The following is a 16,392-nucleotide window of genomic DNA, read 5'->3' as shown; positions in this document are numbered from 1 at the left end:
ATTTGTGTGTGCAGCTTTGTGACTTTAACGATTAGCAGCACTGGTCAGGGGCATGGTTTAGAAAGATACTGGATATCTTTTGAACCCTCATAACATGAAGTCAAATTTCAAAAGAGAGTGGACACACGTTAAACCATGACCTACATTTGTTTTGACAGGAACTGTTTTGTTCTTCTGAACACAATACACCATATAAACAAACGTACAACCCAAAGATGGTCAATGTTATGGTCCAAAGTCCCAAATAGTGCATTAATTCATCTTAAATGTCCATATAATCCATCCATCAATCCATCTTTGGCTTCGACACATTAAGGATGAGTTTTGGTATGTTCGGGACTCCTGTGGCCCAAAGAGGCAGCTAATTCTTAATTAGAGGAGTATGGATCACCCCCCGTGGAAGACACCGTGGAGGATGTGGGAGAAGGGGTAGAAGGGGCCGAGACAGACTTCTCAGATACCGCATCGTCCATTTTCTCTTGAATGTTGTCACCTGGATCGGAGGTTGGAGCTTTGACCGGCAGCAGCCCCTCCTTCTCCCGCTTCTTCTGCTTCATCCTCCGGTTTTGGAACCAGATTTTCACCTGAGTCTCATTCAGCTGCAGCGCAGCAGCAATCTCTACGCGCCGCGCCCTGGTCAGGTACTTGTTGAAGTGGAATTCTTTCTCCAGTTCCGTCAGCTGTTTGGTGGTGAAGTTGGTTCGGACCGTGTTCGGCTGACCCCCATAACCGTATTCCCCAGATCTTCCTGCACACAGAGAAACACATCACTGTGACCTTGCAGAACAAAGATATCCTACACTTGTCACACTGTTACCTGATGCTATAAGTAACTTTTACGCTGGGAGGGGGGGGGGCAATCTTTACGCAGCAATGTCAGTAACTTTGAAACATGATGTAATGTATCACACATATAAAAATCCCAAGCTGACAGTATTTGTTATTGTATACAATGAGAGGTATTCCATGTCTTTTCCTGTGAGACAGCATAACACATTAAGTTGTCACAATAAGTCAGGATGTGTCTGATTTAGTGTCCCATTTAAGTTAAACTCGCCTTAAATACATTTATCATATGCTCATCCAGGCACGTCGCTCATCCAAACATGGTCTGACATCACTTAATTTGGAGTATATGTGCAGAATAAACACTGAGCACCCACCTGTTTTTGGTGGGTTCCTCTTGACTTTCATCCAGTCAAACGTCTGTGCAGAAGATGTGCCCTCAGACAGAGGTGAACAGCAAGCCTCCAGGTGAGCAGCGTGCAGAGGTGACAGCGGGTTTGAGCAACCCGGAAAAGGGGTCGCTTGCTCGTGCCCGCCGCCGTAGGCAGCGTGGGCATACTGCAGCTGACCCAAGGGGGCGGAACTATAACCTTGGCGATGCTGAGAGACCATGGAGGAGGAAATGTTACCCGAGTACATGAGAGGGCCGCACTGGGGGAAGCCCGATGAAGAGTCTACTTCCTGGTTCAGCGCGTAATGGTTATACGTAGCGCAGAAACTTTGGGGTCCATAGTTGGAGCTGCAGGCCGGGTGGGCCCCGTAGGCGAGACCCAGAGAGCTCACACTAGACTGGTATGACCCCGGCTGGTGAGGGATGCATTCAGGAGAAGCCCTGCTCTCCATGAAACGATCATCCGACCCGCAGTTGTTAACAGTAAGCGCGCAGGACTGAAAACTTGTAATCCCGTGGTCCGAGTGGAAAGCCCTGACAGAGCATGAGCCCCCTTCACCGCTCATCACCGAGTAATCTAAGAAGCTGCTCATTGTAGCATTGTTCTACCTGTACAGAGGGACCCTCCGCTCTCCAGACACCCTCTGATCTCTTCCTCTCTCCCCTAGTACCCTGAGTGACCGTGTCAACCTTTACCTATACTCTGTCCTTATCACAGAAGAGAGGGGGGGCACGGGCCCATATCAATGAACGGGAACTGTCACGTGGGCCCGGGTCAGCCAGTGAGATACTTGTCCTTATCCCCTTAGCCGGTGACAGATTGGTGTTTGAGTGGCTATTTAAATTCCAAGCGCTCGTCGATCAAGGTGACGCGCGTCGCCACTAATGTATTGGCCAAGCAAACAATGAGCTGGGAGGCAGACGGCGGTGGACAGCTCCGGGGTCGCATCAAGAGCTGCGAACGGCAAAACGCTGCATCTCCTGACCCCCCCCCCTGCTGTGCGCCCTCCTGCCAGGAGAAAGATTAACGCATCACCCTCTGCACCCTCTCCACGCGGACGACCAGGCACTCTGACCTCAGGTACGGTATTTTTAAAACAGAGAAGAGCGTAGGGGTGAGGTGTGTGCGCGCACTTGTGTGTATGTATGTGTTTGGTGCCTACCCGTGCACGTGACTGTGTCTGTGTCATCCGTGCTGTTTGTATTCGCAGTTGTGATGTCATGTGTGTAACAGTGTCCATCTTTCCTAGATGGATAGCTCAGAGCGTCACTGCCTCACTGCGTGATATCAGCGTCCCATTGGAATGCCAACTGCTTCACGCATTAACATTGTGAGGGATTTGCTGAGCAAATATTGTCCCAGTTTGACAGCGAGGGAGAGACAGGAAGGTTTCACTTCTCACACGGACACAAGTACTTCAGTCAAACAGCTCTTTTATAACTTTGTCCACCCCCTTCGAGGTCGCATTAGACGCGTTAGGCTGCTTTTCATTTCTTGCTGGGAGGTCACAGGTGATGTAACGACAAGGCAACATATTAAACATAAAGATGATGTGATATTAAATGTTTTTTCCCAGGGTCACGGGGTCTTCCATCTACTCTGATTTCACTCCCACGTGTATTCATTACGCATGTATAGTGATCAAATGAGTCGACATTAGGGTTGGAGCTAATGCGCTCCTAGCCTGAGGTGCGAGTGTGGGCGGATTATGCTGTGGAGTTCATCAAATAAAGCGGCTGCAGAAATTAATGGCGACAAAAACGGGACTGAGAAGGGCGGAGTGTGCGTGGGAGAGCTGCAGCAGTGATAGCAGAGCGCCGGGCCAACCTGGGAGGGAAAAGAAAGAGAAAGGGGAGGAGGAAGGGAAGAAGGAAAGGAGGAAGAGATGATCGCATGGAGAGATGTGCGCCTCCACTGGCCGTATGAGATCAAACATTTAAAAATGTTTTGAATCTTCATTGATGATGGATAGATAGATATGGAAATGTAACACTGACAGATGTCGTCTACTTATGAGATAAAGAACATTTTATTGCTAGTACTTTTGTATATAGGTCTAGTAGTCTATATACAAAAGTACTAGCAATGCTAATTAATGTAATTGATTATTTATTTTGAGAGATCTAAATACTTTCACAGATGTTTTTAAAACACGCAGTGAAAGTAGACATGGTAAGTCTACTTGGCAAATTTGACAAAGTTTTCCCCATTTCAGGCTCATGGGATATTACAGAAAGTGAGGAGGTGGTGCAAAGTTCCCTCCAGTGGGAAAAAAGCGCAGTGGGGTCAATACTATACACCCCCACCCTCTCTCCTCTCCTGTCTTCCCAGCTGCCTCTCCCACAGTAGTGAGTGGGCGCAATGGATCCTGCTCTGTCTGCCTGTGGAAACTTCTCCAGGCCTTGCAGCTCCCTTGGCTCTTTGTGTGAACACATGTCCGCAGAAAAGGCGCGCTGTCTTGGAATGATTTGGTTATGCTGGCCCTGTGGTTAGTCAGAGTGCGTGAGTGCAAGCTCAGCCTCCCTTTTCACCCCATACCACCCCCTCCCCTTCCCTAAACACACACTCCAGTTGCCCACTAGGCTAATGTTCAACCAGTCGATGGGCTGCTTATGGCTTCCAGATTATTCGATAAACCGCTGAGCGCTCGAGCTTATGAATTTCGTACGTATGGATGAGTTTCTGGATCGATCGGCGCAGTCCGGCATCGCAACCAGTGGTTGTTTTGTTGTTGTTGTTTTTTTGTGCTGTTCTCACACACACAACGGTGTTGAACTGGAACAAGCGATTGAGTTGAGCTGTGCATGAGCTAATAACTGATCCACACAAGTCAATTCAAGTGTAACACAATAGAGCAAGCACATTCATAATCCCCATATTGAGCTCCGAGACTTTCTGTCCTGCTGCTCCAATAATGTTGTAAAATGCCCCCAAAACACACAAATTCTCTGGATAAAGCATGACAAATGTTACATAATGGTCCCCTCTTTGCGCCGTCAGCGAGCTATTCTTAGTAAATGTACGTCTGATAAATCACATTCAGTCCAAGAGCAGTCTGTTTTGAGTTTAAGCTACTTTTAACAGAGAAAGAGTTCAGCCTCATAACCTGGGCAGGCTGCTACTGCTTGCCGCTGTCGCCGAGCCAGAGCCGTGTTTAAACAAGCCATAAAAATGAATTATTACCAAACGCATGCAGAGACCCGGCCCCTTTTAGCCCAGGAATTGGGGAGTCCCGTATGAAAATGTAAGTGGGGTTTTATTTGTGCACATTACGCCACAATTGGGTCTCCTTAATGTCCGTCTCATTCATGCCACGGAGTGATTTATGAGCTCCTGAAGGCAAACATGGCTCGGCTATTCGCCTGCAACATGAACACAGTGTTAAGAGCCGTGTCATGCTAACGTGGTGCTGGAATATTTGCTTTTTTTTTCTCTACAAAGTATGAAGTTTGGTGAAAATTATATATATATTAGTGTCAATTAGTGGTGGTTGCACGAACAAATGCTAATATTTCCTGTGAAGAACAAATCATCCAAATGTCATTTCAGCAAAACAAACCATACTATTTGCTCCTGAATGCTTTCTTATTAAACTGCTAATTTGCAGATATTTAAAAGTAATTTTACCGCGTTAAAAGGTTTATGGCTAAAGTTAAAACAGACGTCTTTGAGTGAACTATTTAAAAAAAATGTTATTTTTAAATTAAATCGCATTAAAAAAAGTAAAATTCAAACGTGTCTCTACAACTCGCTGCGCATGACTTATACGATTTATATTCATTGCCAACCTGTTGTTGAATCTGCATAACGTCTCTTTCTATGCCCTACTTTTTTTTTATTTTGCATTTTTTTTACGCATGAATAATTCAAGCAAACACAGTCGGTGCGTACATAGAAAAACAAACGACCCGAAACACCAGGAAAAGCTTGTAGCAAGTTAATTGTATTCTAACAAAAATATTCAAGACATTGGAAGGTATACAAAAATAAAAACGACCAGGTCCCATAGGCCTAATATTGTATAATTATTCACACACACTCATAATTTCCATTCCAAGAGATCAGTTTTGTTATGGTAACTACAAGTCACGTTTGAGTAGAGCTATTTCAGTGATTTCATTTCATCCTTACCTTGAATTAATCGTCAAGTCAAATATCAACAGAATAAATGTGCCGAATATACAAATAACATCAGAGCTAAAAGCATCGTAGCTTGTTAGTTATTGTCCCGGGGGGAAAAAAAGCTACTGTGATTAATTTGGTTAATAGTTCAGATGCTGCAGGTCGATTGTAGTTAGAGATTCTGAGAAAAAATAGAAACTGTCCGCAGAGATGTCCACGGGGCTGTCCAGAGACTCTGACAAGCTGGGCGAGGCCGCATCGGAGAGCTGTAGGCAGGAATCCGAGGAGAATGGTTGAAAATCGTGTATAGAAACATCCAGGGACGGGGGACTGTCGCCATTGTCCGGGCCAGATGCCGAGCCGGGGCCCATTGTTGACATGCAGCCCGGAACAGTGGGTGAGGGATTGGGAAAATGTTTCAGATTTTTGTCATTGCTGTTCAGCGGCGCAGCAGCAAAGCTCATGGACTCTCCATTGTGGAGCTGCTGTGTGGAGCTGAGGGAGTTGTTTTGAAAGGAGCAGGTATCTCTCTCCAGCAGGGCCCCGCTCCGCTCGAACAGGGGGCCCTCGTCCTCCTCTTCGCTGTGGATGCTGTCCTCGGCTCCCGGCCCTTTCCCCTGTCCGTTATGGTTCTCCTTGCTCTGGGTCTGACGCTTGTGCTTCATGCGTCGGTTCTGGAACCAGACTTTGACCTGCCTCTCTGTCAGGTCCAGCAGGGCCGCTATTTCCACCCTCCTCGGCCGGCACAGATACTTGTTGAAGTGGAACTCCTTCTCCAGCTCCAGCAGCTGTGTGTTGGTGTATGCTGTCCTCAGCCGGCGGGAGCCCCCTCCTCCCCCACCGCTCTCCACAATCTCAGGCGAGCCTGGAAAGTAAGCACCACGGTAGCGTGAGATTAAAACGTGGGACCCAGGAGTTACATAACCCCGCTGCCCGTAAATCTAACATTACAGGGCTCCCACAAACCACGGCTCACAACATGCTACAGCAAAATGGCCGCTGGAGCTGCTACACTGGCCAAAGCAGGCATGTGGACCCTTTATCTTAAAAAAATATGTGAAAATCTTTCTGCATAAGGACACAGACACGTTTTACACATTAAATAATGTCCAGTGTGAGCGTGAAGCAAACACGGTGCAGTAATAAAAAGCAGTGAGGTCCAGGCTGGTGTGGGATACTAATGAATGCTCCAGCTGCCCTCCTCGGCAACGGCACTCCATCACTCTTCATTACTGTCACACATCAAAACTCTGCTACGGCCAGGGGAATAAATCATCTTACATCACCAAACTTTACCCAACTTTCTCCATGCTCCATTACAATCACAGAAAAGCAATAACCATAAATCTGTCACAATAATCTCTATAGCCTGGAGTTTGTGTGTTTTTTCTCTTTAGGAAAAGGCCTGTGTACTGAGCTCAGGTTTAGAGACACATGGTCAACAGTTACTTTATGCTTTCGAAATCGAAGCACCCACCTTTTGGAGAGAAACACACAGGTCCATTGGAGATGGTGGTAGCGGTGGAGGTCGGCAGGTGGTTCCTCTTGGAGGCTTTCTTCTCCCGCATCCAGGGGTACTCCGGGGGTAAGGAGGCGGTGGGCAGCTGGCTGCATCCGTCGGGGCTGTGTCTGGGCCGGCCGTGCCGCGGATGGCTGCCCGGATTCAGGCTGGGAATGGTCTGCTCAAAGGGAGGAGGAATCAGTGTCGGGCGTGAAAGCGTCGAGCTCTTGATTGATGAACTTTGAAATGAATCAGCGACAGGGGGGAAAGATGTCAGGCACTCAGCAAGCGACGGCTGACTATTGATAAAACCGCTCTCTCGCTCGAATTCGTAATTCATCTCCGCTCCCTGAGAGCCGAGGAAAGTTTGCACGCGTATTTTTATAAATGTTGCGGCTCAGTGAGGACGAGAAAGAAAAAAACATTAAAAAAATCTCCTGGTGATGTTTTTTTTCTATTTCACTGATTACGGCCGTATGGGGACCGAGCTACTATTAAACTATTGAATTCATGGAGACAAGGTTGAAATTGGACCGAATTGCCTGTCACATGATTACCTCTGTCCAATGACAATTTGGGGTTTAATCAAAAGAAGCCACTGTCTGCCTGATTGATCCAAAAACTCAGATGAAGAACGCCTCGCTCAGCTGGGGGAACGACTGCTTTTATTTACATCTTTGTCCGCTCAGTTTAGCCTCTTCCAGTCTTTCCAGTCCAGTCCACTAAGCTACAAAATGTGTTTTTTAAGAATGGCTGACGCTCACTATTACAGGGAAGGAGCCCAGCCTAGGGGTGCGCGGATTCGTGCACTCCTCTTTCTCGTATTGTTTGAGGATGTCAGTCGAGAACGCCCCCACCACCCTCACACACATACACACACACGCGCGCGCACACACATACACACATTTCACGCCAGTAGCTATTCATATAGGCAAGAGTCAGGCTTCAGAGGTGAAAAAACACTCCCCTAAAACTGATATTGAGACATCTCGACAGAAACAAACCCCAGCGATCCAGCCTGTTCAGTCACTGTGGACTCCAGAGTAGGTGCGATTGTTCAAAGATGCCTAATAATAAAAAATGCAGTGCATCCATTGACATGTGTTGCAATAAAAAGCCCATTCGTTACGTTAATAGTGACAGATATGACACGTTCAAACAATTTCATCCCATTATAGCAATTTAACATTTACAACTACAGAGCAGCAACTTGTAAACAGATACACTGGCATGCATGCGCACTCACAGGCACTGATCTTTTATTACAGGCTATTTATGCGCACTGTATAGATTTAATATTGAAGCAAATTGGGGTTTCTTTTCGTTTATTCTACTAAAAGGTCGATTTTATAATGAGGTCAGACGCGCCCACGTGCGTGCACATACCGATAAACAATGGACTAAACAAACAAGCACTCTTTCTTTTGTGGTTCCCAGCAGTGAGATTGTTTATAATCAAAAAATATAACATAATAATAATCATCTTTTAAATGATATATCCTGATATCGGGAATGATTTTGAGGGTTAGTATTAAAAGTGGAAACCAGATGGAAAGACCAGGGTTTAGCTACAATGCTGAGAAAGGCGTTCCACAGTATTTTCAGTGTCACTTCTACCTGAAATTGCAAGGAAGCAAACAGCAACACGGTTACAATCGACCATTTACAACGACTCTAGCTGCAGTGTTATTATGTGGATGGAAATGTTACTGAATGGCTCTTCCCTGCAGTGTTTGGTTTTGTAGGTCTTCCAGAATAATCTGTGAAAGCCACATTTGGGATGTTTTTCGTCAGGCAGTGTATGCTCTATTTTCATTTTAAAAAATGGCTTAGTGAGTAAGTGAGAGGAAGGAGAGAAGTGGTAGGCCTCTCTCAGTTTGTTGCTTATATACCAAACAAAGAGTCCTGGAAGCCTGTGCGCGATCAATCTTACTCGCCAAAAGGTCTGACAGCTCGGTGCCCTCACAACACATTTAAGGCTTCTAACTCTCCCCCGGATCAAATGCAGCCAGGAAGCGGCGAGAAACACTGGCCACTCAGATTAGAACCATTTTGTGCTCGCAGTTGCAGCCGGGTTGTCGCTGGAGGGATTTTTTAAAAGATAAATAAGAATCTAGCTTCACAAGATGCGACCATTTCCTTTTTGAGGAGGCGGTATCGCGCCAGCCGGTGAGTACAGGGCGAAGCAGCTTCACCACCTGGCTTTTTACCTCTGAATGTGACTGCGATTTACGCTAAGACGTGCGTTTTGCCGTTTAGGTGGACATGCAGGTTTATAAGCGTGGTGAAGGACAGAGTTGCTAGGGGAAGAGATGGATGGCTTTTTTGGAATTACGCACAGTCTTTGTGTGGAAGGAAAGGAGTGGGTGGCGGCATTTAGTGGACCTCAGTCTGCCCTGCACACTTGTCTTTACAGCAGGATTGATTTAGGACAACTTTCCCACGGAGGGAAATGTAATGAGGAAAATACTAATTTTCTGTTTAAGTGAAAAAAAAGTTATTTAGACGCTACCTGCCTGCGAGCCATGTGGCTCAAATCAGTGTCTTCCTGTGAATGCGTGTGCGTGTGTACGCGTGTGGGTCAGTGTGTATGTGTGTGTGTTGGATGCAGAAATACTGAGTGCATCAGCTTTTTTTTTTTTTTTTTTTTTTTTTTAAACAGACCATGGTTCAATTGTTCTAGATTTTCCTGCTAACCATATGTCAGGGCTGGTAATGTCCATGCCCTCTCATATCAGTCAAATTGGGCTGAAAGGGATTTCTTGGTGCAAAAAAATCAGTGAGAACAAATAATACTGCAACTCCACAAAGGAATAACACAATCATAAAGACTGAACATGCTACAAAAGGGTTTTGCTGATTTGAGGAGAAAGGTACAACACTGTTTGAGCATAATTTTACAAAATAAAGGGTTTCCAGAATATTTTAGGGCATTACAAAACATTATAATCATTTCAGCTTCATTTTGAAATGAAAAATATGAAGAAACCGCTGCAAATAATGAAAAGAAATAGTCTATGCATTCTAAAATAATTTCTGATCATTTCTACACATTCCCGTCATTTTTTTGCAAAATACACACAGAGGAATACACGTCGCTTTTTTTTTTTAGCTTTCGACAGATAATTTCCCTTTTTTGTAACCATCATAATAACCGAGGTCCTTCGCCTTGAACTGGCTTTGCTCTGGCATCTGCAAATCTGCAGAATAATGAGCCAAAGAAACGCGGTTATGATTCTACTCCAGCTTGTATCCTGTCTGACCGCATTTGACTGACTGAACATATCAGGGAATTATTTTTCAAACGATTTCTCATTTAGCTTGTTGTCTTCTTGCAGAATCTCCAGAATGGCTCGGCTGACATTTTTATTATTATGGATGTGCCCACGCAGATGAGAGGAGGGGAAAGGGCCACCCGAGAGTTTTCTTCGCGTTGAATCAAGAGGAGGAGGGGGAAAAAAATCAAGTAGCTTTTATTCAATATCTGACTTTATCTGCAGCCATTTCCTTACTGGATATTAATTATGGACAGTGATTTCAAGATATTTCTTATGCATAATTATAATATTAGTGCATAGATTAACCAATTATCAGAAATGGTTTACTTTTATTAAAACATTTTGTTTCATTTATTAGGCTTCTCATACACTGCCAATTGTCTAAAACTGCAGCTTTGCTTTAATATAGCCTATCGGTATATATACGCCATGTAATTTATGTAATAATAATAATAATAAAAACCGTGTTTTTATATTATTTTAGTTAAAATGTTTGTATTTAGCTATAACTGATATTGTGACCATGGGAAAGGTTTTTTTGTCTCTACATTAAAATGGAAAGATATGCTACAATTATAGTTCAGTTCTTTTATTTATTTCTTCGAACCGGAGCAGCATGGAATGTGTGACATCGGGAAAAAAAGGATGATGTCTGTTTCTTTTTTCTTTTTTTTTTCTTCAATAAAGAAACCGCTAATGTGTGTCCTTCTTTCCACCCTTATTGCATGACTGATTGATTTTACATTCGCTGGGAAAATAAAACACCTCCTCGTAGAAGAAGAAGAAAAATGAAAACATAGCCTATAATAAATAGCAGCACAGAGGACGGCTGCTGCTGCTGCTGCTGCTGCTATAGCAGGCTACATGTATGGGCTGGAAAAGGGCCGAGACGCTTATTTCCCACCAACCTCCTCACCACACAAAGATCGCAGGGGTGTCAAATAATACTAAAGGAGTCTTATCTTTACAGCGAACAAAATAAATAACATTAGAAAATTCCAAGAGAACAAAACACAAGCAAGGGAGGTTGCGTGTAAGCTCATGACCCTTGTGTTTTTGAAAATGTATTTCCCTCATAATCCCGCCTCGAACGATCCTTTCACAAGTGCAACAAAATGCAAAACACAATTCTTCAACTGCGGATAAATAAAAAAAAAGGACGGACAAATTCACATTTAAATGAATAACATGTGTCCATAATACCCTGTTTGAGTTCCAATTTTAAAAACAAGATTTCAAAATGATTAAATACGCCTATGCATATACTGTAACCCCCCCCCCCCCCACTCTAGACGTCCTACAGCCTAGATAAAGGTCTTTGTGAGACAATGACACAAGCAAATAGAGAAGAAATCAAGCAAGTTGTGATATTTATCCTACGCTACTTCACACATCAAACTATAGAGAAACATAAACAAAAGCGGAAGAAGGTGGAAGCCATGAGGAGGCGCAGAAACAAAGCGGTAAAGTGTCTGGAGGTGGATAAGACAATGGGCGGAGTGATCCGGGCAGCGCCACCGCTACAGATGCGTCAGTTTGGGCGCTTCCTGGATTCTTCCCTGAGAGTAGTGCGGCGTTAGGTCTGTGTACGTCGGGGTCGGATCACACACTCCGTGATGCTGACTGTTGCCCATTGTGATTGCTCCATTGTAGTCCATGTTTGCGGACGGCGGGTGTGGGAGGTGGGTCAGACCGAAAACTGAGGCCCCAGAACTGGGCATTGAGTCGATGTAACCTCCGCCGACATAAACGGGGCTGCCCTGCATGTGCGTCCCATAGTTGCCATTGCCTTGGAGAGGATGCGCGTCATACTCGGGCGTGGCCGAGTCGGTCCCGGGATACCTCTTCTGAGAGGGCGGGCAGTTATTGAGGGAGCTGTTCAAAGGAGGGGGATATGACGTGGCCATACCGTATGCATTTTGATGAGGTTTACTGTAAGACGTCGGCGACTGGGATTCATATGGTACACTGTTTACAAGAGAATGCATAGAGTTGAGGTATCCTCCGCCCCCGCCACCACCGGAAGCCGGGCCCACGGGACTCCGAGGGGACTGTCCGCCAGGGGAAGGCATCATTCCGACTCCTTTCTGATCCTTCTTGTATTTCATCCTGCGGTTCTGGAACCAGATTTTGATCTGTCTCTCGGTGAGATTGAGCAGGTTGGCCATCTCCACTCTCCGGGGTCTGCAGAGGTACCGGTTGAAGTGGAACTCCTTCTCTAGCTCCACAAGCTGGGCGCTGGTGTAAGCTGTCCGGGCCCTCTTCGATGCTGCTGACCCTGGAGGACTCTTGTCTCCGGGGCAACTCTCTACTGTCAGGGAGGAGGAGAGGAGTAGTGTCAGTCAGTAATCCATTACACACACACACACGCACACAGAGAGGTACAGAGGCAGCGACAGGAGAGTGAGAGTGAAAGCAGAACCATGTGACAACACGAATAGCTGATAACAAAACTCTCCACTGTCAAAAGGGGTTGGGGAATAGTTTACTAGATAAATATGCCCTGCTCCAATACTTAAACAGAGGTTTTATCACCGGCTCTTTCTCCCTTCTCTCCTCCTCCCTCTTAACGTGCACATGTGTATATGTGCACATATACATATATATGCGTGTGTGTGTTGCAAACATCTCAGCATTTTGATAAATCTGCTCCTTGCTGCAAAGCATAAGGGTTATCATCGGGACTTAATAAGACAATTAACAACCAACACCGATGCTGTGCGCAACGTACACAACAGCAAAGCAAAATCTGTAAGTGGAGAACAGTGGGTCAGTATCTGAAATGACACCAGGTAACCTCAGATTTTCCTATTAAAACATTCTGACCCTCAGCATTGGCCGTAGCCACATATACAGCACAGATGTAGACAATGCAAACACAAGCATTATATATTCCTCTGGGCGTATAAAGTAGCTCGCCTTGCCCTCACCGATAAGCGTCCCCTTCGAAGAGGTTGGAGTTTACCCGCAGAATAGCAAGGTGTTAGTCTACTTACCGCTGTGGCAGGCGGCCAACACTTAATAAATTTCACTACCTGTCGCCCAAACCTGGAGCAAACGGAATGCAGCATGACATAACCTGACCCTCTGGGTTATTACAGAGTGGAAACAGGAGTTAGCACGTGACATGGGAGGAATGTCCACGTCTGTGTTGGGCATTCATGTGATAACAATGATTACTGTTTTATTATTTATCAAGTCAGGCCTGATTATAAAAGGCACTGATTTGGGAAACGTGCAATATGAGGGGATTACTGTTCTCTGTCTGACGTACGTGCGTAAAAAGGCTTTTCATAAATGTTAGCAGCTGTTAAGACTAATAGCACTGCCATAAATATAACTGGTGAATACAATAAATGAAATGCTACTTTGATTTGCAGTTTCTACTTTCATTGTAACTTTTCCTATCACTTCATTAGGAAAATATCAAATTGAGTTACAAAAAAATGGGTCTATGCAAATATGCGTATGTGCGTAAAAGGTAAGTAAAGTTAATCTCAAACATAAATCAAAATGAAATCAAACGACTGTGCATTTTCAATTGTCCCTGTCAAATACAACCTGCTCCTTAACTGAAATGTTACCCACAACATTTAAAAAACAAGACATCCATGGGAAGATGAGCATCTTTAAATTCTTAGGTTGGATCTATGTAAATAAACATCCCCAAACATTGGACCCACCAAGTTTCCCTCTAATCAAAACAGCAGGACAGACTGCAACAACTGCTGTGCGTGTTTGTTTGTTGTCTCTCCGGGAACATTATGTGATCAGGGGAGATGGGTGTTTACAGTAGGGACAGGTCAGTTGTAGGACACATTGACAAGAAATAATTGAGGCACATGATTCATTCAGTCTACAACCTTATACTATCTTTATATACAGTGTCTGGGTTTTAGAGAGTTTCTAATAAGAAACAGTGACTTTCCTTATATGATGGGGAATAAAAGCATTAGGCCTACTTTCATATAGCCTACAGTGTCTGTGTTATGGAGGCGCTGATTCACTCTGTGGTTATTTTTGTCTTGGCTGCAACTCCCCAAACACTTTAGGAACCCATAAGGGGAACACATATAAATACAATGTAATATAATACCACAAACCACTGAATTAAGTAAAATTAACACCTCTCAGACGGTGCCACAGAAAATATAACCTTCCCTGAGAGAGAATTATTGCTGTTTGCCCCCTTAGGTATACCACTCACCCAGTATGTAGGCTACTGGGTCCTCTCTCAATAAATGTCTGTAACTTAGTGGTCAGAGGCTGACATGGTTGTGCGTGAGAGGCAGCAGCAGCAGTGTGGGTACCTGAACTGGAGCTACTGGTGGGTTTCTGCTTGGTGTTCTGACGGGATTCCTTCATCCAGGGGAAGATCTGTTTGCCGCGAGCAGCCGAGGTCGGGGAGCCATTCTTGGCACTGGGCTGGGTGGACCCGTTGCTCGCGTTTTGGCTGATAGCACCGGGGGATTGTGAGGGAGGGGGTGGGCCTGACACCGGCACCTGCGGTTGATTGCTTTCGGGATGAGCCTTGGACTGAGCCGCCTGAATGGCTGCGGTCCTGTCGCAGCTCTCCGCCATCTCCCCCGGCTTCTGCAGAGCCACGGAGCCGTCAGGAGACTGCAGGGAGCAGGCAGGTCGATGGTACTCACTTTCCACATGAGAGGCCCGGGGATATTGGACCTGATTGGCATCATAACTGAACCCATTTGCGCTTTGATATGGGTAGCCACTGTAAATTGCGGAGCTGTCGTAATAGGTTGCCTTTTGCATCTCGCCGTTTCCCAATATTTATTTCAGAAACTGACAGGGTCTTGACACCCTTGTAGAATAACATTGGCACCCCGTGGTCACGTGACGCCTCTCCGCCAATGGCCTCCTCGGGTGAACCTAGGGTTACAAGAAGCACTGTGAGGAGAAGAAATGGTGCGATCCATCTTACTTTTCAATACAGGCCTGACACTGGAGACTATGGAGCCAAGATAGGGCCAACAGTTCTGTAGACTATTACCGTTTACCTTATGGCTTACATGGGGCACAAAGGCGCGCACTAACCTTGCGTTACCATCTGTACCAAACAACATCAAAACTAAAACCTTTTCAAAAGCATTTCAGATTGTCAAATTACTTTTAGGACCTAACAAGAAACTGCGTGACATTTTAAACCCTTAAAGCTGAATATGGAATTAGCTACACAACACCTCATGGAGAAAATGTTCCGGGTAAAAAAAAAAGCCTATTAGCGGGTCACCACACAGGAAAGTAATATTTCTGGTACAATATTATTCTACCAACAGGGCTGTCAACAGTGTATCTAATTTCCTATGTAGCAAGTGAAAACATTCAGTGTGGCCCACAAATGTTTAACTCATTTTCGTTTTTCATTATTGTTAAAAAAAAAAAATCTTCCTACAGTAACAGGGGAGACCTCAGTGGACCGTGTGTTTTCCCGGCCACCTGGCACAAAGTATAAACACCCGCATTCTCTTCCTTTTCTTTCTTTCCACTCCTTTGAATTGTGTAAGACAAATAGAAGGGCCATGAGGAAACCTGAAAAACCGGGCGGGCATCCGTGCATCTCCATGACCACGCTGTGAACTTTTCCTTGAAGGGCCAAAATAATGGCTGCTGTTGGTGCTGTCTGCGCGGCGGCCCGTCGCGGTGATATATGGGGGTCAGTGGGCCGGGACGACCTGCTCGGAATGAGCGGCCCGGTGACCGAGCCCGGTACAGAAGCAGACAGAAAACCAGGGGAAGGCACAGCTAGATCCTGTTTTTATAGCACCATATTTCACGCACGTAACCACTAGCACATTACTGGAAAACTATAGGGGGGGATCTATTCTAATGTGACTATAATGTTAGGCAACATTAACTAACTAAAATAAAAAAATAAAACTAATAAAAACACACAAAAATAGCAACAGCAAAATACCTCTTATTATCATTATTATTATTATTATTATTATTATTATTATTATTATTGTAGTCAATAGTTTTAAATACAAAAGTAAACGCGCTCTAGGTTCTGAAATCATACACTTCTTTTGTCTGCATTATACATTTAACCTTTGCCTGTGGTCCTAAAAAACCGAGCAGATCATCTGGAAAGAAAATAAAGATAAATAAATAAAAGTCAAATGATTTGATGACAAACCTAATTTCACATTATAACTGCTGAAACTAATAGGCCACGCTGCTGTGTCTGATCGCCCAACAATAATGACGTTATTATTGTAAGCTGCAATAAAAAGACCACTTGTTTATGTCACAGTCCAAAGGTGTAATTAAGCCCCGGATCAGACTTCTAATT

General features: G+C 44.8%; 3 protein-coding genes across 8 annotated transcripts in view; all 3 read right to left on the bottom strand.

Moving 5' to 3' along the window:
- Positions 1-305: 305 nt before the first annotated feature.
- Positions 306-1,776, bottom strand: hoxa1a (homeobox A1a). The gene is made up of 2 exons (XM_026299679.1): positions 1,164-1,776; positions 306-748 (listed from the first exon to the last, which is right to left on the bottom strand). The coding sequence occupies exons 1-2, from the start codon at positions 1,768-1,770 to the stop codon at positions 369-371; spliced, it is 987 nt and encodes a 328-aa protein (XP_026155464.1). The 5' UTR covers positions 1,771-1,776; the 3' UTR covers positions 306-368.
- A 3,324-nt stretch (positions 1,777-5,100) lies between these two features.
- Positions 5,101-9,285, bottom strand: LOC113125972 (homeobox protein Hox-A2a). Its single transcript, XM_026299675.2, has 2 exons — positions 6,778-9,285; positions 5,101-6,165 (listed from the first exon to the last, which is right to left on the bottom strand). The coding sequence occupies exons 1-2, from the start codon at positions 7,139-7,141 to the stop codon at positions 5,441-5,443; spliced, it is 1,089 nt and encodes a 362-aa protein (XP_026155460.1). The 5' UTR covers positions 7,142-9,285; the 3' UTR covers positions 5,101-5,440.
- Positions 9,286-9,431: 146 nt separating this feature from the next.
- hoxa3a (homeobox A3a) overlaps positions 9,432-16,392 on the bottom strand; it is a 31,101-nt gene continuing 24,140 nt past the window's right edge. For 5 of the 6 annotated variants that reach the window (XM_026299671.1, XM_026299669.1, XM_026299670.1 and 2 more), the window contains 2 exons: positions 14,390-14,969; positions 9,432-12,390 (listed from right to left, as the gene is read on the bottom strand). In XM_026299671.1, the coding sequence (XP_026155456.1) occupies positions 11,600-12,390; positions 14,390-14,852 (1,254 nt within the window). In that variant the 5' untranslated portion in view covers positions 14,853-14,969 and the 3' untranslated portion in view covers positions 9,432-11,599. The remainder of the gene's footprint in view (positions 12,391-14,389; positions 14,970-16,392) is intronic. The other variant, XM_026299674.1, reaches the window with a different exon arrangement.

This window comes from Mastacembelus armatus, chromosome 11, assembly GCF_900324485.2.
Source record: "Mastacembelus armatus chromosome 11, fMasArm1.2, whole genome shotgun sequence".
Lineage (NCBI taxonomy): Eukaryota > Metazoa > Chordata > Actinopteri > Synbranchiformes > Mastacembelidae > Mastacembelus > Mastacembelus armatus.
This window is presented reverse-complemented; position numbering and strand designations above follow the sequence as displayed.

Excerpts from the sequence above, each read along its gene's own strand:
- LOC113125972 (XM_026299675.2), bottom strand. The coding sequence starts at position 7,141 with ATGAATTACGAATTCGAGCGAGAGAGCGGTTTTATCAATAGTCAGCCG. Across the intron at positions 6,166-6,777 it reads TGTGTGTTTCTCTCCAAAAG|GCTCGCCTGAGATTGTGGAG; the intron begins GTGGGTGCTTCG and ends CTTACTTTCCAG.
- hoxa1a (XM_026299679.1), bottom strand. The coding sequence starts at position 1,770 with ATGAGCAGCTTCTTAGATTACTCGGTGATGAGCGGTGAAGGGGGCTCA. Across the intron at positions 749-1,163 it reads GAGGAACCCACCAAAAACAG|GAAGATCTGGGGAATACGGT; the intron begins GTGGGTGCTCAG and ends CTCTGTGTGCAG.